The 21149-nt window shown below is 40.7% G+C and overlaps 1 protein-coding gene across 1 annotated transcript in view; it reads left to right on the top strand.

The window, feature by feature from the left end:
• Positions 1 to 21149, top strand: part of LOC144053523 (ERC protein 2-like) — an 85517-nt gene that overhangs the window by 5451 nt on the left and 58917 nt on the right. The window contains exons 3-6 of the mRNA XM_077568056.1: positions 2391 to 3113; positions 14932 to 15087; positions 17178 to 17270; positions 18710 to 18877. Coding sequence (XP_077424182.1) covers positions 2391 to 3113; positions 14932 to 15087; positions 17178 to 17270; positions 18710 to 18877 — 1140 coding nt within the window. The remainder of the gene's footprint in view (positions 1 to 2390; positions 3114 to 14931; positions 15088 to 17177; positions 17271 to 18709; positions 18878 to 21149) is intronic.

Raw genomic sequence — 21149 nt, 5'->3', positions numbered from 1 at the left:
ACATTTCATACTGTATACTACAGAGAAAAATAAAAATAATAAGCTATAACCCCATCGTCATGATTCCGGTGTGGATGATTCACGTTGCGTATATTTTATCCTTTGAGTTACCTTGCAAAGTTGTCAACATCAGAGCGGCTTGATTTGCATAAGGAATGTCACTTTCTCCCTCAGCTGTGCCAAACACACTCCCACCTAACCATCTGCTTGAATATGTGTGTACATATTGAGTGTGCGTGTGTGTGTGTGTGTAGTATTGTCCACACACTCTGACTTAGTATTCAGTTCTAGCATCTTGGGGAGGGAGGGAGGGAGGGGTGAAGGGATGTCACCCACGCCTGCCTTCAACTCAGCTGTGTCCTCGGTGCCCCCGACCGACCTTTTGGATGCGAAGGCAGAAAAATGAGTGTTTGTAGGAATATCATAGAGTTTTTCATAAATCTGTCAAGGCTCTAAAACAATGGGTCATCAACCTTTTTGACACCGTCAGCCACTTCTTGGCTACTGATTAATGCGAAGGGCGACCGTGTTGAAACACGCTTGTGATATTTGATCACATTTCCTTGAATTATATATTAATGATGAATGCGATGCATCTATAACATTGAGCATGTGCATGATTTCTCATGATAGTTATCAATAATTATTTACAAGAAAGTCAGAAACGGATGGCTGTCAGTATGCAGCACTTTATTTCTATAAAAAATTTTTTTTTAGTGTTTACATTTTAAATGATAACTTCTACAGCATTCCTAGAAAATAACAACACTCCATCACTTTTAGCTACTTTTAGAACACGCGTGGTCCTTTTTAATTAATAATTATTATTATTTTTTTTTAGCTGTAAATAAGTTTTATTTCCCAATACAAGTATTAATCTTGCACCTTACATTTACTTTAATTTAATTATTTTTTTGGGGTGCCAAAGATATGTTAAAGGGATACTTGACTCATTGAGCCATTTTCAGAGGTAAACGATAATAAGTTTATTATTTTTCATGTACAATTAATACCTTTTAAATACAAATGTTGCCGCTTTCTGCCGACTGAGAAAACGGGTAACGACCAATCATGGCTCAGTGGCAAAATTAGTTTTTAAAGCTATTAATTGTTTATGAAAAATAATGACGTTATTAAATTAATTCTGGACAAAATATAATTTTTTTTTACCGCTGAAAATGGCTGAATGAGTCAGGTATCCTTTTGATGGTTTCTGGGTATTTTCCTCTAGTTTTTTAGATTGATGAATGTTTGCTAATATTGCCTCAATTTCAGATTTTTTTTTGTGCTTGATTTTGACATGAAACATGACTTTCATATAAGCTCTTCTCTTAAAAATAACTAAGGTCTTTTACAATATCGTATCAAAAACAAAAATATTTTATGCAACACACATTTCTCACCGGACAAAAACTAGACTAGACTAAAACCCTCGTTAATAAACAATAACTGGGAAATCAGTCTGCACTTCCGTCTAATAATGAAGACGAGATGAAAATGTACTTCACTTAATAAAAACTGGACTAAAATCTATAGACAAAGACGAGATGAACATCATATGATTTTGTAAAATCCTGAGACACTTTCATGTGACACAGTCACATGACAACCACTTTCAGATAGCGAGTGCAACATGCAAAAACACATGGGACAGACGAGGTGGATTCACGGTGAAAGGTAAAAAAAAAAAAAGTAAATTATAATTCTAATGTAACATTAATTCAACGGCTATAACGGTCCAACAATAATGTTAATCCGACAGCTAACTAATGCTGGCTAATTTACTAGCTCGTAGCATGGAGCCATAGTAGCTACTGTAATTGTGTGTGAAGTTGTTTTTCATCGAAAAGTTTATGTGTTATAGTTTTAGATCGGAAAAGTTCAACATTATCTGCTGAGGAAAAAAAAAAAATATATAAATATATAAGGATTGTCCTGACTAAGACTAGACTAAAGTGTTGACAGTTTTTGTTGACTAAAACTAGACAAATAAAATTACATTTTCTTGGACTAAAATAAAGACTAAAATGCTAGATTTATAGTTGACTAAAAGTTGACTAAATAAAAACAGCAATATAATCTAACAAGCATAATTGAAACTGTACTAAACCTGAGACTAAATTTAAGAATGAAAAAATTAACACTAGCTTATTGTAAACGGTTTGTAAGAAATTAGACCCTATTCGGGGGAGAAAAAAAATCAAATTTTCTGATTTAGTGACATCAAAATGCCCTAAAAACTTGCTTGGCACCAAAATGTGTGTTGACCAGTGTGTAGTGGAATGCCGCCCCCTTGAGGACGAGTGGCTTCCTGCATGTGTCAAACACTTGAACATAACAGAAGAATGACTGAATGAAGAATGTCCGTTTTGTTTATTTTTTCCAACCAGCTTCCTCTGACAGTTCAGGAGCTCCAGGAGGAGCTGAGGGCCCACAGGGAGATGAACAGCCGCCTGCAGCAACCCCATCAGCAAGGCACCTCCGCTTCCTGCCGTGACCTCCGCATGGAGCAGGACCACAGAGGAAGCCTCAGTCCTGGCCACACTCCCCGAGAAAGTCCCAGCAACCTCCACAGTCCTGCACCAAAGAACAGCCCGAGAGCGAGTCCGTCCAACACGTACAATCCAAGGCAGCAGGAAGTGGACGTCATCATTCACAGCTCGGGCTATGGCTCTACCAGTCCCGTAGCCGCGCAGAGAGTCAGCCCGGCCGGCACCCTTCATCCGGGGCCAAAGCACAGCCCGACTCAAGCAGCGGCCCCCAGCCCCAGTTTGGTCCGGCGTTGCAGCCCTTGCCAGGTGCCGGGTTGCGAGGGCTACTCGTCACCACCTCTGGACCCGTCGCATGAGAATTTCAGCCACCTGCAGTCGGAGCACGAGCGTCAGGCCAAGGAGCTGTTCCTGCTGAGGAAAACAATGGAAGAGATGGAGGTGAGAATCGACTCTCAAAAGCAGACGCTGGGCGCCAGAGACGAGAGCATCCAGAGGCTCCTGGAGATGCTTCAGGGTCAAGGTCAAGTTCACGGGCAGTGGGGCCGCGGGCAGAGAACGGGCATCTTGGCTGTGGCTGCGCAGGAGGCTGAAGCTCAACTGAAAAACATGCACGTAAGAGAGGTGAGCTTTGCTTGATAGTTGCACGTTTTGAATTGGTGTGAAAAGATAGGACTGGCCAAAGAGTCCGGTTGAACTCATTCACTCCCAGCCGTTTTCACTGAAGCAATCCCCTTCACTCCCGGCTGTTTTCCTGGATTTTGACCAATTTTGCGAGGCCCACAGAATATTGAGTTCTATTGCTATAAAAACATGGAACCTACCAAAAAAAAGATTAAAGTTTCTTCTTTCATCAGGAAAAAAACTTCTGTTTCTGTTTTGCACAAATTAGCATTAGAATATAGCTAAATTTCATTATTCACAAATCTATTTAGAATTGTGAGTAATTGAGTTTTTTTTCAACATGGCCCTGGTTGATATCTTTTGCTCTGCTGCCACCTACTTGTCATTTGTGTAATAACTACCATTTCTTCAACCGTTATTTGCAGTTGAGAGGCTGCATCAAAGCCTTCTATATGCTCTAGCATTAAAAAACACACACACTAAAAACGTATAAACACGTCTTTGGGACACTTATTTATATGTTTTTGGGAGCAAGAGTTATTACAGAATGGCTTTAACCCAGGAACATTAGCTCTCGCCATATGATTGCCTCTATTGCATCATAATTCAAACCAACAAGACCATGTAATTTGAGCTATATAGTTGAAAAAGTCTACACACCCCTGCTTAACTGCCAGGTTTTGTGATTTAAGTATCTAAAGTAAGTAAGTAAAAAATGAGGCCAAGATAAATCACTTTGACCTTTGAGCGGAGATATATTTTTTTAAATTCTCGCTGATTGATGCTTGGCTCCAAAAATCATGATCAGGTCAAAAGCCTAGTTACTACTATCGTTCTCCTAAATCATCACTATGGTGTAGGGCTGGGCAATATAGGCAAAAAAATAAAATCTCTTATTTATTTTTTTTCCTAGTCATTCAGGACATTACGATTTTAATCGAATAAACCCAACAGACGTTTATTTAAAGGTGTTATTCAAAAATAATTTCTGTGCAAAATGTTAAGACAATAATGTATACTGATTCTAGTTTTAACATAAACTTAACATTCATAGTTTGTGCTTAATTGCCACGATTAAGTAGTTGTAAACATGTCTTGTAAATCACCAATCCAGCATTCTGCCATTTGTGGGAAAATTACAACTCACAACAACATCTGGATGTAACAGAACATAAGAACAGCAGCTTTTAATAAAAAAAAATGGTATTTTCATTATTATCCATCTCCGGGGGCGGCCATTTTGCCACTTGCTGTCGACTGACGATGACATCACAGTTGCACAGGTCTCAGGTAACAACCAATCACAGCTCAGCTTCAGAAAACAGGTGAGCTGTGATTGGTCGTTGACTGAGCCCTGAGCAACTGTGATGTCATCGTCAGTCGACAGCAAGTGGCAAAATGGCCGCCCCCAGAGATGGATAAAAATGGCTGGATTTTGCTTCATAACTCATATTCCACAAATGTAATATTAATCAGAATGTCATTTTTAGACTAGTGAGGTCACATGTAACATATTATTGTCAAGAAATGTTTGAGGTTGACTTCCACTTTAACTCATTCACTGCCATTGACAGCGATAGATGTAAAAAATTCATTTAAACTATTTCTATTAGTTTAACATTTTTTTTCCACTTTTGCTAATAAGAGTATGAAAACCTAGACATTTTTTTTGGTAAATTTAGAACAGATATAAAATGTGTGATTAATCGTTAGTTAACTAGTGAAGTCATGTGATAATTACAATTTAAAAAATGTATCGCCTGACGGGCCTAATTAAAATAAATAAATAAATAAATAAATAAGGGGCGTTTATTCGTAATTGATCGCATGATAATTTTCTATCTGTTATAAATGTACAATAAAAAAATTCTAGGTTTTCATAAAAAATGAAAAAAATGTTAAATTAATAGAAATAGTTCACATGAATTTTTGACGTCTATAGTCGTACTCATATTTGTGTTTAGTGCATTTTTATAATCTCATTTATGGGCACAGAAATCCGGCCACCAGGGCCAGATGAACAAATCTGTGCTCAGACTGGTGGTATGTACTGTATGTGTGTGCGTGTAACAAAATGTTCTTGGAGCTGCATAGGCTCATGTGGTAGTTGTAACTATTTGGTTACATGCGAGTCACGTCTTGCCCTTTTAAAGAGCTGCGTCCATTGATTGAGAAATGTAAATGTGGTGTTGCATGGGGTCTTTACGTTATTATCCGAGCAGACCGGGTGGATTGGCAGCACGCTGCTTTAGCCTTCTGCCTCCTCCTTTGGTTATTTTTAACTCCAAAATCTTCTTAGCTCTTAATTTCCCTACCTGTGTTTGTGTGTGTGTGTGTGTGCGCGCGCATACTCCTACTTTTGTTTGGTCCACGTTGATTTAGTTTTTGCCCTTGTGTCTGCGTCTCCCGCTATATCTACTGCAGCAAACGATTGTGTGTGTGACTGATTGTGAACATGGCCGCACATCTGGACGCAGACGGCTTAGCGTTTCTACTAAGGCCACGCCCCCTTCTGGACTTGGGCATGGAATATCCGTCCTTGCTGGCCTGGCAATTGCGATGTCTTTGAATGCAATGTTTCCCGTGCGTGTGTGTGTAATAGGTGAGTACTTGTCCACACGTGCACGCGAGCACATGCACACGGGATCGTATTCTATTTTTAACTGTTTGGAAGCTTGCCGTGTGTGTGCTTTGAGGTGCAGCATTGTCATTGTCATAGGATGTGGTAGCTTGTGTGTGTTTTATACAACAAATGGTTTGCTTGCCGAGTTAATTTTTTAGTGGGACGTCGTGTAGTTACTGTATGTGTTCGTTGGACTTGGACCATTGATTGATGTGGGCTCTATTTGCGTAGAGAGCGCACGGGCTTAAAAACGGACACATCTTGATTTTCTTTGTTTGGGAAATTTGCCTGGCAGATCAGTGCCGCGCCACGCTCGTCTGAGGGGGTTTTCTTTTAAATGCCCCCAGTGCGCCTGGCAATTTGGCGACAGAAAATAAACTCGATTTTTGACCACGTGAAAGCAGGTCTAAGTTGTGGCACATGTGCTGTAAGGACGTGAGAGTAGCGATATCCCGATCAAGATTTTTTTTTACGCCCGATTCAATCCGAGTTTTAGGGTTTGCTCTTTATTCCTTTTCTTTTTTACATGCTACTGAGTGGAGGGAATCATACACAGATTGAAAGGATTGTTGTTGGGCTGGCCAATATGACCCCCCCTATATATATATATATATATATATATATATATATATCTCATTCTGTCTGATTAGGATTTTAATGAAAGTAATAAACCCAACAAACATTTAAATAAAGATTTCATTTATTCTAAAATAATTGTTGTGCAAAAAGTTCAGACAATAATGTAGACCGATTTTAAATAAGTTTTAACTTAAACCTAACATTCACATGTGCCAATTTTAAAAATTATTATTTTTATTTATTTTTTTATATTTTTTAAATATTTATTGTAATTTAGTGTCGAAAAAGAATTTGGTACCTTGGCTCCAAAAAGTCCATTCGACATCAAAAGCCAGTGTTTCCACGACAATGAATCATTAAATAAATTGACAATCCTTGAAACGACTCCACAAGTGTTTGCTGTTAATTCTTTTGTAAGTGACAAATTCAATAGGAAGTATTAAAGTGAGCTCTGCTGGTCATGAGAAACCGCTCGTTTGACTATCATTTTGTTGTAGTGAAAAGTAATCCCGGAATTTAAAAACGGAAAAGTGCGTCGAAACACGTGAAACTGGATCGGTCCGATCACATGACTGAATCCAATTCTCTTCGGTACTCATAAAAGAGCCGGATCGGGAGCCGATGCGATACTGAATATCAGATCGGGCCATCCCTTGTTAACATTTGATCTTCTGCATGGACTGCAGCGAGTCAATTTTTCCTTCCGAAATAGCAAAAATTTAAAGGGAACGAGGGAAGCCACTTTTAATGGTTAGGAAGTGAGTCGGCTGTGAAAGAAAGAAAACTCCACCCGTGCGCACACTTTGCACTCGATTTGATCCAGACATGAAAATAGAGCCCCAAGTAGTGAGATGGTCGTGGGTTCTTCTCTAAAAAAACTTTACGCCTATAATTAAAGCAACAATATGCATTCTGGAAGAAATAAAATAGTGTTATCTCAAGCTACAAGATGGAGGAAATGATTGGTGTCACGAGTTATTTAATAAATTCATTTCTGCACTTAATTCACCCAAACCACTTTCAAGCACTGTAATCTAAATAAAAAAAGGGTGCAAATTCTGTCAGCTCGTTAGCACTTTGATCAGTTTGTGGTCAGGGAAGAATGCCCAATGTCAAATTTCTGGGTTAACTGCTAATTAATCAAAAGATTCCTTTGCACGCGTTTAAGTGTGAGGTAAGCCTTTTTCCTGTCAAGGCCTCTTGCCGATGTTGACTTGTCAGAGTGGTAATTTGGCCTCACACTTGGACTTTGAAGGCCGTTACGGTAGTGCTGCGCTGCTCCCAAATATTTTGATTAGCTCCAGAGGAAGTCGGCACAACTGCCTTCCATTACCGTGCCCATTATGCTCTTCTGAAATGACCCTGCTCATCTAGCTTCAGCTAAGATACCAAATGCTTAACATGTGTCGGCTTTCGTTTCTACGGGCGATGCTTTCTTGTCGCTATTGTTGGAATGCAACTTGATTTTTTTTTTTGTATTTGTTAATTTGCATCGACCTCACTTTTTTTCTTCACTTTCTAATTTGCCCACACATAGTTTTAGGTGGTTGGTAGTTTTAGGGGAATTTAAAAGTAATTTGCTGGTAAAAGATGCACAGAAAATGCTAATTCCATTACAGAGACTTGAGAGCATTCAGGTCTTGGAGATCTTCACCAGATGTCAAGTCCCTCGAACCATCAGTCTGTGTTTATGTCTGGATGGTATGCTCATGAGGGGCTTGTGTGGATAAAGAGTGCAGGCCATCATTCACCTGCTGATGCCTGCTCTCGGGGGATGCTGTGTGTAATGGCGCTCTTTGGCTCCCATTTTGTCTTCACATTTGGCAGCTGTCAGACGTTCTCAAATGCACAAACCCAAACATAACTTGTATTTTTTTTGTTTGTGAAACTGAACATCTACATATGGACTGTTTGACCTCATCATCATTTAGTATTTCGACTCTGCTGATGAAAACGAGGGAAACTTTATCCAAACTTTATCCTCCGAGGGCCACATGCAGAAAAATCGAAGGATGCGAGGGCCACTTTTTTTTTTTTTTTTTTTACTTTAATTTATCAAGCACACCAAAAGTCACCCAATCGATTGCATATTGTTCATACATGACAGTCTTTTACATTTTTATTTTTTTAACTTTTACCGGTATAGCTTTCCTTAAGGAAAATTGTTTAGGAATTTACAAGATTTTGGGGTGGTCGAGACCCCGGAGCACACCCGAAAATATCAGCCCCTGCACTGAACAGCGGAATCCCATCTCTACATTGAGAACCAAAACATTAACAATCTGTCAACCAGAAAAAAGGAATTCCCCTCACACTGACAGAACTTCACTCAATGAGTTTATTTGAAGGAAACAACGCGTTGAGCGTCATCAGGTTCACCTCAAATTTGTCGTTAAGATAACCATTTCAAAAACAGCTACTTGGCAACCATTCATATGATCTGTTCACCATTTGGATCTTGACACAAATCAGAAAGTAGAGGAAATAATTTGCTTGTAAAAATTAATCAACTTTATTCACCACAGAGTTGTGAACATAGTTCATTTGTATATGTATTATGTATATTGAAATTTGCTTTATATAAGTTATATAAAACTAATTTATTAGTAGCACATTTCATTTTTAGTATATGTCGTGGGCTGCTTAAAAATGGAAGCTGTCTGGACACCACTGATGTAAAAAGATGAGGTCATATGGTACAAAGATAGATTTGTTGCAGTACTGGCAATAGCCACAGAGGGGCAGTGTTCTATTAGGATTTACTGCAATCTCTCTCGCTCTTTGTGTGTCTCGTGCACACACCCACGCACACGCAGCCACACGCACACAAACACGCACACGTTGTAATCGACTCTCCCCAGCCACCAGGTCTCAGTAGACTCAATAATAACAGCAACGCCATTGCTCCGTTTCTGTACAGCCCTTGACCTGTTGCAAAGGTTTTGCACACACTCCTATTTCTACTCGGAGATCGATTTTATTTCATGCAGAGTTTTTTTTTTTTTTACTTGTGCAGTGTTCTCTAAATGTCGTTTTAAGTAGCAATATTTTGTTTTATTTGCCAGTATGTTTTTTTTTTTTTTTTTTTTTTTTTTTTTTTTTTTTTTTATGTCACTCAGCCCAATCACGTTCAATGTAGACACTGGCTATTCGGTTCTCTTTCCTGGCAGCCGCTAAATATGAGAAGCCCCCTCAAGATTCCCATTTGAAGACATTTCCATCTACCATCACAAATCAAGCCCCAGAACTCCCCTTTGCCCACCACAGCCTGGGGAACCGCATGCCGGCCATGCTCTGTTGATCTCCCAGAATGTATAAACAGAAAAGTTTATCGAGACAAAATGACACCCTTGATAACCTTAAAAAACACACCAACTCGCTATTCACTGAGTCCTTGTCATTTTTTTTGGGTGACTTTTTGAAATATCTAAATCCTTTGAGCTGATCGGCAGACACATTTGCGGCGAGCAAACGTGTTAGCGTTTTCTCTCCCCCTTTTCCTCTCGCTGATGGAGAAGGGATGGGAATATGACTGACGGATCCGTATACATACGTAGCTCTTTGCGTGTTCTGCGCGGTGTCTATGACACCATCGCCTTCGGGCTAGAATTGAACTTTTCGACCGTATCCGTCTGTCAGGATGCCAGCATTTATTGCGATTGTGTTACCTTTTGATCCTATTAATTCCATATGTTAGCCCTTCTGACGCGTGGAGCAGAGTTGACGATGTTTGATGACATGCTCCTCCGCTGGGAGACGCAGCGCTGTAAAAAATAGTCAATGATAAGTTCACTTGGACCATGTTTGAGGGTCACAGTGATTCTTACAGTTGAGTTGAACGCACAGTGACACAATAGTGCACACATGGTCAGTGGGCAGCAACAGACATGCTCTTAGACGAGTAATCCCTGCTAATACACAAGTGAATAAGGACTAGAGGATCAGGCTCGTCTCCTCTAATTTCATTGGAAGAACTTCACAAGATTCCAGCAGTTTACCACAATACTGTATGAAGGGGTTTCCCTTTCCCACTTCGACAGATCTCAACTCTTTTTTTTTTTTTTTTTTTTTCTCCCAACTGTCAAGGAATGTTTCTGTATGTTTAAACAAGAACTAAAGATTTTGAGTTTTGGCTTTGAATGACATCATGTTAATAATAAGGCTGACAAAAGTTGGTGTGAAAGGTCTGATCCGTGCATGATCCCAACCTGTCACAACTTCAAAGTTCAGCAATCAGTCTTGTATGAATTCCCCTGGATTATTTTTCTGATATCAAATGAGATTAAACATCAGTTTGACATTCTCAATCTTTCGCGGACTTTCATGTCTGAGCCAGAATCTTGTTGATTTCGGAAAAAAAAATCCAATCCCAGATGCTTGATGTAATTGGGGTGAAATGCAGTATTGGTTCATGTTTTGTGTCAGATGTAATTTTGAACGCATCCTTTCATTGTTTGCAAGGACGACGTTTAGTCTTCTCAGGATTGATTACCCATTGCAACTGTGATAGATTATTTTTCGTGTTTTTGGAAAAGGCGTTTAGACGGTAAAGCTTGTTACGTGCAGCTGTGCAGTCGCGTCCTACTCATTGCCGTGTCTAGACCATTTTTTTTGGGGGGGGGGGGGGGGGGGGCTGAAACACTTCTAAAGTAAAACACTCCCAAAATTTGATTATTTATGTCCTTTTTTTAACAAGCTAGAGAAGCATTAAAATCATAGTATCATAAAGAACTCTGTAGAAACGTCATATTTTATCAAGAGAAATACAGTGCCCACCTTTTGCCTCAAAAATGGTTTGATCCACCCGATACCTCACATTTCTGCTCACTTATGTGCTGAAGTAGTTTACGTTAATAAGGATATATGGCAACATTTTTTCAACACATTATTAACATTTCCAGGCCTGATTTCTGCTGCATTTAACCACAGGGCACTGTTGATGTTGTTAGGTAGTTGTTAGCTGAATTATTATTATTTTTTTAGGTAGGGAACGTTACAGGTGGTCAGACAGTGCCACTGTCCCTTTTGAATTGGAGCTCACCTCTGGCATGGTAATGTGTTAATATTAAACCCAAGTTGCTACTGTCTAGCTAACTGACAGTTAGCATTGAAACTCCTAGCCTAAGACATTTATCTTTGCCCTTTACCTCGAAAATAACAATTAGAGGCAAATGTATGCTTTCATGAGCGAAAATCATTTAGAGTAAGACCTCCTAAATATTCTAACTCTTTCCCCTTAATTTACTAGCTTACTATATGCTTGTATAGCGGTAGTTATGAGTAAAAGCTATGATTAATTATTAATGGAAGACGCTGAGCACATGCGCAGGCAGACAAGTGTTGCTGCAGCGTGAACATGCCAGACATGTTAAGGAAAGACTGAGAACTGACTGAGTGAAGTATCAGAAAAAGAACGGGTGAGAATATTTAAAGGTGGAGTAGCCTACATACAGTAGATCACATGAAGTAGGGCTGAGACGGATTGATCGACATAAAGAGGTAAGAGCACCTGCTAATTGAGACAAAATATATCTTAGGAGAAGGACTAAAGCAGGAAGTTGCTTAAATAACAAAATTGTTATTTACTTTCATGGCAGACGTTTAAACGCGTCATATTAATTGCGTGGAACTGTAGGCATTCAAGAGCGCTAAAGATGATGAGCCGCCAAGCGTATTTCTATCGGGTTCCTCCTCAAGAGCTCCATCGGCGCAACCAGCAGGCAGACCCAGCTAAGTCCAGAGCTTTGCAGACTGTCATTGATATGAAGGTAGGACTTCCTCAAGTGAAACATTGCCACTGTGATCCTTTCCGATTTATGCGTAAACTAAATATAATATCCTGAAATGAAAACTTATTGTGCTGCTGTTTTTTATTCAGCAACACACAGACAAGGTTTGGCCATCACCTATGACAACAACTGCAATTATTGATGAGCTCTGCTGTAATTTGAGCAAAAGTGGCCACCGGCCTAAACGCAGATGGAGAAAAAAAAGTTATTGTCTCTGCTCCAGTAGTAGTGATGAAAGTCATAATATTCATGGCAAAGTTTATTACTTGCCCAAATAGAGTTGTGCACCAGAGTGATTAGAGTTAACAAAAAATAAATAAATAAAGAAAAAAGCGTCATTAACAAATAAAATACAAATCAAACTGAACACTTAAAAAGAAAAAAACTAACAAACTACATCTTACATTTATAAAACAGACTAAAACTACCTGTCGAAAATTCCTTTGTTTACGACTGTCAATTAACATCATACATGAGCTATCGGGGCTAATTTTTAAATGTATTTATTTTGGCATTAATGTACGACTGTCCAGAAGATGGAAGGTCAAACAGTCGTTTTGAGATTTGTAGTTTATTTTACTTTATTACACAATACTTGGTGACCTTTTTAAATTCTTGCACTTGACAAACAACTCCATATTTAAAAACAAAAACTAATACTAGAACTAATAAAAACAAAACTAAAACTAAGCATTTTCGGAAAAATAAAAACTAACAAACTTGCTCTAAAATTAATTTAACTAATTAGAACTAACTGACTTGAAAAACAAAAGTCAAAACGAAATGAAAATCCCAAACTATTATCTCCCCGTTGCGCACTTCATCAATTAGTTTCAAACGCCACATATGGAAACTTTCACTCACAACTCAAACCTTTGAAGTCATTCAAGCTGTGAAAAAGTCGCAGTCGTCGCATATGCGGAGGTGTGCATAACCACACGCCCGGCCAACAACTTTTTAGCCCTCCCCGCTCCCCTGAAATATTTCAACTCACATACACAAATGTGGCCCCAAAACCACAGTAGCAAACTTTGACGCGTACTCATGATATGTCTGCCTTTTAACAAACTGCACATATGCACGTTTGGAATGCATACCGTGCATTTACATTTTGAATGAATGAATTGGAGGTGAAGCAAATGCTGTTAAACACATACAGTATGATGTTCGTCCCGGGCTACGGTGACAAAGTTGCTGAATAACGCTGTCCATCTGTAATTAGTCAGTAATGTGCGCCGGGAATTTTCCCTTTGTGATTACAGAACAGCACACCTCCTTTCTGTTTTGATCCTGACGTTATCTGGCAGGTACGGTGATGAGTGCTCATTTCTTGATCTTTCTGTTTTCATCTTGAGCTTAAGTCTTCTGAGGGTTGGAATGTTGTGCCTTCGTACTGTTCACACTGCGTCAGTTTAGGGCCCAGCTGGTACTGAACACGAGGCTCTGTATTTGACTTGGCTTTCTTCCTTTTGTGTGCCTTTCCCTTGCAGAAATACAACAGGTAACCTAAAATATCTTACAGAGACTATAGCAGTGGTTCTTAACCTTGTTGGAAGTACTGAAGCCCACCAGTTTCCTATGCACATTCACCGGACCCCTAATTAATGAAAATGTATTGATATTTTTGCTAGCTAGCTAGTTGTGCTGAACCAGACTTGCTCAACTTGGCATTTCAAATCATGCAGTTAGGATGCTGACACCCATCACTCAACTCTACTTTATTCATAGAGCACTTTTAAAACAACCACTGCTATTTTCTTAAGATAAAACCCAGGGGCAGCATAACAGTCAAAACAGCAGAGGCCCCAGAATTTAACCCTGTGGAACGCCATACGTTCCGTTATACATGTCAATTCATATAATTGCACATATTTGTCTGACCACTTTCTTTTTTTGCTCGACATAGTGTGTAGGAACGGATTACAATATAAAAAAAAAAATCGTACCATCACAACAGTCACACGTCCATTACTGAGCACACCAAAGTCAATGATAGCCAAGCGGTGTGTGTCATCACGAATCATGTGACTCGTGTGCCTTGACCTCCACCGAACCCCTAAGACTGACTCACCGAACCCCTTGGGGGTCGATAAAACACAAGTTAAGAACCACTGGACCATAGGCTACATTCTGTCAACTGTCCATGACCACACAGATGTTATATTAATATTACTTTTGATCAATGTCATATCTGAAGAGTTGAAGTGTGTGGAAATTTGCATGGTCTCTGTGTCCTTCTTGGAGGGTATTTGCAGCACCGTGTTCTGGTCAGGGCTGATGTCAGAGATAGTAATGGAGGTCAGATGCTTCAATGTTGCCTGTGGCGTGTGCTGATGGCATCATGCAATCTGCTTCCATTTATTCAATTCCCGTCCTCTTCTCGTCCAAGGTTTAGCATTCAACGTATGTATGAACACATGCGGCTAAACAATCTCAGGACCTGCCCATGGCAGAACTTTCCATTCTCTTGGCTGTTCTTGGTTGCCAGCTTTGACCTTTCCTGTCCCTTACTCACACGTCCGTGTATAGGGCCTATAAATCTAGGGTTTGTTTTATGATCCTTAGTTTTAGCCTAGCTTTTTATGTTGCCCTCTCCGTAATAGGTAAAATTTAGGTCGAAAGATCTTTCTATGGCTTCCTTGAAATAAAGTCCCTCTCAGTTCCACATCAAGATCAAGAGGGTTTTACACCACCTCCCTATGGTTTTATGCATGAGTGTGTGGCAGAACAAATGGATGACTTGAAAGAAAGATGGTTGTTTAATTGCCGGCTTGTAAGACAGACAATCTCTTACGCAAGTTCAATCCGCCTGCTGTTGCTGGTGCAGGACACCAAGATCTCTTCATTGGAGAGGAACATCAGAGACTTAGAAGATGAGGTCCAGATGTTAAAGACCAGCGGCCTGCTACATCCTGACGACAGGCAGGATGAGTTCAAACAGGTGGAGGTCTACAAGAGCCATTCCAAATTCATGAAGTCCAAGGTAGAATGTCTTGGACGACTCCTGCATGTTCGGAGTGTTGCATGCTAGAGCAAAAACGTTTTGTAGTAACTGTGTTTCGAATGTGCATGGCTCCAATGCATGCTAATGTGTTTGGCGTGATAAGGCATGGGCCCATAGTTGAGTGCTGTGTCCAAGAGAGTTGTTCCTAATATGTTCTGAAGGAAAAACGATCCTTAAGTTTTCCGCGTGTTCGTAATGTTGATTTTCTGAATCAGACTGGAGATCGGTGAACAGGTCCTTCGAAGGATTTATTTTGCAGAAATTTCTGGACACAGACAAGATACACTGAATCAGTGTGGTTCCCCTTGTGTGTGTGTGTGTGTCCCCTCCTCCCACTTGTAGTCGTTCTTATACTTTGAGGATAGCGGCCCCCAAAAAAACCCTTCCCTTCTCGTCCTCCTTTGCTGCCCTTAAGTCCCAAGACAGACAGTACTCAATAGACATGGACAGATGGCCGATTGATGTGGAAATACAGTAAGTCAGACAACCTGGCACCCCCGCAGCTGACACAACTTCACAAAGGAATCCTATTAACACATTTGCTTCACCCCAGACAAATGGCTCATCAATGTGGGAATAGAGAAAGCTCCCCCAAACATCATTTAAACACTCACCCAGCTCTACTTAGGAAATTAAAGCAGTTATGGCTAAATCCAAACAGTTATAACTAAAGTCAAAACAGTTATAATTAAATTGAAACAGCAGAATGTCAACAATTCTTTTACACAAAAGGTGCAAATTCTATTCCTTTCCCTGACATGACATCACTCACGTTTGCTACAAGCTGAGTTAGAAAAATGCAGTTGCTTGTTGAGTTTCAAACAGCTGATAGTTTGTCCTTTGGAAAGTAACACACTTACAGAAAGATTGGTTGAATTGTCCTCTCGACGGGAGCTGGAAGGTGAAACTTTTCATGGTCGTAGTTCCTATGCTGGTTGCATTCTCCGCTCAACAAAAACTGGGTTGTTGCAACTGGTAAACATGCTGCCTGTGCAAAACAACAAATGCGGATACAGACGCTCCCCAACTTACGAACGAGTTACGTTCCGAGGGATCGTTCGTAAGGTGAATTTGTTCGTAAGTTGCTTCAGTGCTATATTTTGTATTATAATTTATGTTTAAAGAGAATACGTACAGTACTGTACTACGTATGTTAGAGAGAGAGGGCGCGAGAGACACACACAGTATGTACATGTACCTAATAAGATAAATAAAATGAAGTTTAACTTACTTTTGGAAGATGTACTCGATGCTTAAGGATTTGATGGAGGAGGAAGAGGAGGATTTTATATCATGAGAGGTTCTTCGTCGTCGCTGGAATGGGCTTCAAAAGTTACTTCCTCCTCCGTAACTTCAATGTAGGAAGAAGTTGAGGGTCGCGGAGAAGAAGATGAGGGTTGATGAGTATCTTCCTTGGAGGATTTACTAGAAACTGGCCGAAAGAAGCGATCTAACTACAATTGCACAGTTTTCTTCTTTTTTCATCATAAATGATGCGGTAGCACTGTATGGCATCATTCAATTGATTTGCAACCTTTGTGCAACGTTCAATATTTGGGTCTTGCTGCTCGAAGAGTGCGATGGCTTTATCTATGAGCGACAGGCGTTTCTTCTTCTTCCTCCTCCTCGACACGTTGCTGAGCCTCCAATGCTGGGTGAGCTCTCACAGCGCCAAGCGTCGGTATTAGCGGCGGAAAGAAGCACTACAGTACTCGGAAAAAGGTGCGCAATACAAAATCTAACTTACAGCATCTCTTTCCGAACATTTTTTGACATGCGCGCATGCGCGCAGACATGTTCGTATGTACCGTTGTTCGTAACTCGAATGTTCGTAAGTAGGGGAGCGTCTGTACATAACTGATACCTGAAAGCTCCATTTCCCAAATGCCAGGAGGAACCACTACTGACTGACTGAAAACAATCCTGTGTCCTGTGTGTATCATTGACATGGCTGTGGTGGTACTGTGTTGTAATTATTCTTTGCTCTGGATAAAGTGGAAAACTTGGAGAACCTAACAGCGAGATCTCGTTTGGGTGCAAGCTTTCTTATTATGTGTTTGTCTCTGTAGGAGCAACCCTTGTCAACATTTGTCTCCTCAAACCGGCCAGCTTCCACCTTCGTACTCCCCACTCAGCATCCCTGGATCACAGAACAAGCAGAAGTACTTCTCACATTAGTTCATGCCCCACCGCAACCTAATTGTTCACCCTGCACTTACTAATATCATGCCAACTGAGTTATCCCATCTCTTACCTTCTGTCTTTTTCCTGCTGGCTCTTTTTCTACGTGACAAATATTTGCAAGCAAGCGCTGGTCTAGTCTTAATTTCTTCTTTGAGCTGAACAAAATTAGAGAAATCTCTGCTCCAATCAGCGTTGTACATTTTTTGGCGCTAGCAGTCAGATGGTAATCTTTGACTTTGCACTCCCATTTATCTTTTGCTTTCCCCTGTGGCTCAACCTCCAAATTGTGTTGCCCATAACTCTACATAACAATATTGCTGCATGTATTTTGACCTTAAGTTTTGCCATAATAAGTTAATAAAACTGAGAGAAAGAAGAAAAATGGCAATACAGAATCTTCATGATAACTTCGCTCAGGGATGGGGCGCATAGGACCACACACTTCCTAACCAGTTGTACTTTTTTAGATATGATACCCAACAACAAAGGGTTTGCAACAAAAAACTAAATAACTACATAGCATAGATGTTTTTTTCTTTCTAGTGCAAAGTGCTCTCTTACGTAAAAATGATCATTCAAGGATGGCACAAAACCTGGTGTAAGCACATCTAAGACACGTTTGCCATCTAGTGGTGAATTAACTAGTAAAAGTACAGTTAATGCATTTTTGCAGTTGGACACCCGCAAATTTGCATATTTAAGATTTTTTTTCTTCATAATTTCCCCCCAATATTTTTTAATATCTTATTTTTTTGCCCCCCCACCCCCATTTAGATTTTTTTATTTTTTTTTTGCAAACAAAAGCATAAAAAAACAACAACCTTATTTTGGGGGGGCCAGTTCCTCATCCATGACTTTTATTTAAAAACTGTGATTATTCAATGCTGCACATAAAGTCAACATTGGTTTAACAATATTCCAAAGGTGATGTAATGTACACATTATACAAAGGCTGGCAGTTCAGCATCCTTTTTCAACTATTACAGTAATTTGGTTTATGTCTTTAAATGACGTAGTGGCAGAAACTCCTGTAACATAATTACAGCAACAGGAATTGGTTAGATGTCAAGAACAAGCATTTAATTGCTGTTTGCCATAGTTTTGCAACCCCTCTGAATATTCCCATTTGAAGGAACTCTAAAAGGATGCAAATTTAAAGTGATTATATAGACTCAGCAAGACAGAATTCTAATGTGCGTGAATACGTGTGGCTCATTTCTATAGTTGCCTGTATTCCATTTTGGCTTCTACTATTTGTATGAGAACAGCATGCACAATTTATTTACGTTGATGATCATTTGTTGAGTGCGACTGAGAGAAACAGTGTTGCTTTTTGCACGTGTTGCATGCTATCATTTGCATCAGTCCCCTCAAGACTCTCTGGCGAAATGTTTTTGTGTGTGTGTGTGATTTCCAGATAGAGCAGCTGAAGCAGGAGCTGAACAGGAAGGAGTCTGAGATGCAGGCCCTGCAGACCAAACTGGAAACATTAACCAATCAAAACTCCGACTGCAAGCAACACATCGAGGTGCTTAAGGAGTCCCTCACCGCGAAGGAACAACGTGCCAATACGCTGCAGACAGAGGTTAGTTTACATGTAAGCACAGGTGCACCCAAATACTTGGACGGACACACATTCTCAAAATGATGCTGTTAAACATGAAAGCTGTCCAATGGCTACAAGAAGAGGCCATCCTTGAAGTCCCTAAACTTTATGGCTGTAATGATTTTATCTGTGCTATGAGCGATGGAGGCATGTTCCATGTACAGAGATGGTGTGCATGTGAAGCCGGGAGCATTTAACATTTTTCTCCATCACTCTCAAGACTTGGAACTGATACTTTAGATCTCTGTGTTCCCCAGTTGAGACTGGCCTGCTAACTTTGTCCACTCATCATTACAGGAAGCAATTTGGGCCAAAATTAGGGCCTAATTGTCCATACATGCGAAAGGAATTTTGGCTCTTGTCGTGAATACATCATACTTATAGGGACTGGTTTCAGTGGGTGGTTTGGATTTCAGGGGTGGTTTTGTGAGAGCTTATATACCCCACCAACGCAATCTCCCCACCCACCCCAAGCTGATAAAAATATGACGGAAAAGACATCTTTTAAATACTCGACGTCACGTTAATAGTGTGACAACACCACACATTTTAAGAATTCATATTCGGTCCACACTACCTGGCATTTTTCAGTCGTAGATAGTTATTGACACAAATATTTGGTTACTTTGAGTTGCATTCCAAAAGTACAGGTAGTCCTCAACTTCTGAACTGAATAAATGGGTTCCGCAATGCTGTTCGTAAGTTGAATTGTCAATATTATTGTGGTTTGTTGGACCAAGCGGTATACAATTTATAATGGGGAGGGAGAAAGTTGGCATAAGTTTCTGGTGAGTGGATTCATTTGTTTAGAGCTGTTGAATAAAATAGCATTTAGCAGCCAACATAACCACAGGTCACCAGCTGATGAGCAAGCTTAAAACTTTTTTATTTTTTCAGTCGGAGGAGTCCTTCTGCTTCGCCGCTCGAAGTAACACGGGGACCTCGACGAGCTGGGGGCCCGCTACGTGGGCCGGAGGATGCTTTAGCAACCCTGGGATGTTCCACGCGGTGCTCTCGGTTGCGCTTTGCGGGGCCTCGCTCCCTCCTCTAGCCTTTGGTTCCACCTTCCTTCAGAAAAAAATACTCAAAACCTTTACTCAAAATAGGCTAAAATACAGGACCAGACATTCTAGCCGGTGAAAAGAAAAGTGACATCCCTCGGTAATGAGTCAGTCATTACTGAGGGATGTCACTTTTCTTAGACCAGTAAATGAAGTATGACTGACCAAGTTCAACATTTTTGGGCCTTCTCGGTGCTACCACGGTGACCCAGCACCACACAACCTCACCACGCTCTTCGATGCCTGGGCGAATTCTCCAGCAAGTCATCCAGGCGGCCTTATTTCCCGAACCCTACGTCCCACCGGGGATATACGGGCATCTCCGGATTTGTCTCCAATGGTGTGTGGCCCGTCGCTCCACGACCTTGTGTTCCGGATATAGAGGCCCGACAGTTTCCCCAATTTCATGCCCAGGATTGCTCCAGCGTCCTCGGCGGCGCTTCGGGGGGGGGCCTCAGTTTTCAAATGGTGTATGTCCCGTCGCTCCACGACCTACCACTCCAGAGATAGAGGGCCAGCAAATGCCAGATTTTTACCCAGGATAGGAACCATTGTCTGTGTGTAGATTTTTGCGAATTCCGCCCCCCGTATCTCCGCAACCCTAAGTCCTACCGGGTAAATTAACACATCCCCCGGACTCAGCAAGACAAACCCTACCGGGCCATAGAGGTGCCCGGCCCCGGAGACCCTTTATTAGAGTTGGCCAATTGATAGCGGGCCCAGAGCAACTCGAGACCCGCATGGATCGATTGCCATGACCGAGAGCTGTCCAACGGTGTATGTCCCATCTTTTTACAACCTACCGCTCCGGAGATAGAGTGCAGGAAAATGCCAGATTTTTACGCCGGGATAGTAGATTTTGGGGAATTCACCGTAGGTGAAATTTGAAAATGTTCCCGGTTCCTGGAGGACTTCCAATGGAAATGGCTCCAGGTGCCTAGGACTGTCTTTGTGGTAGACTTGCACACTTGTAACAAAAATAGGGCCTTTAGAATCGACGTGTGCATGCTAATTATGTGCGTTCATGCTAATAGTGATATTCAATTGATTCTATTGCTTCTGATGGTGGGAGCTTAGACTCCCATGACATAATTGGATCTGATAGTATCACTAAATGCACACACAGTTAAGCACAAACATACAAAACACACCCACTCTTGGGGCTGATTGCTTGGCTCTCATCTCCGTCC

This window comes from Vanacampus margaritifer, chromosome 1 (genome assembly GCF_051991255.1).
Source record: "Vanacampus margaritifer isolate UIUO_Vmar chromosome 1, RoL_Vmar_1.0, whole genome shotgun sequence".
Taxonomy (NCBI): Eukaryota; Metazoa; Chordata; class Actinopteri; order Syngnathiformes; family Syngnathidae; genus Vanacampus; species Vanacampus margaritifer.
The sequence above is the reverse complement of the archived record's forward strand: the minus strand, read 5'-3'. Positions and strand labels throughout refer to the sequence as shown.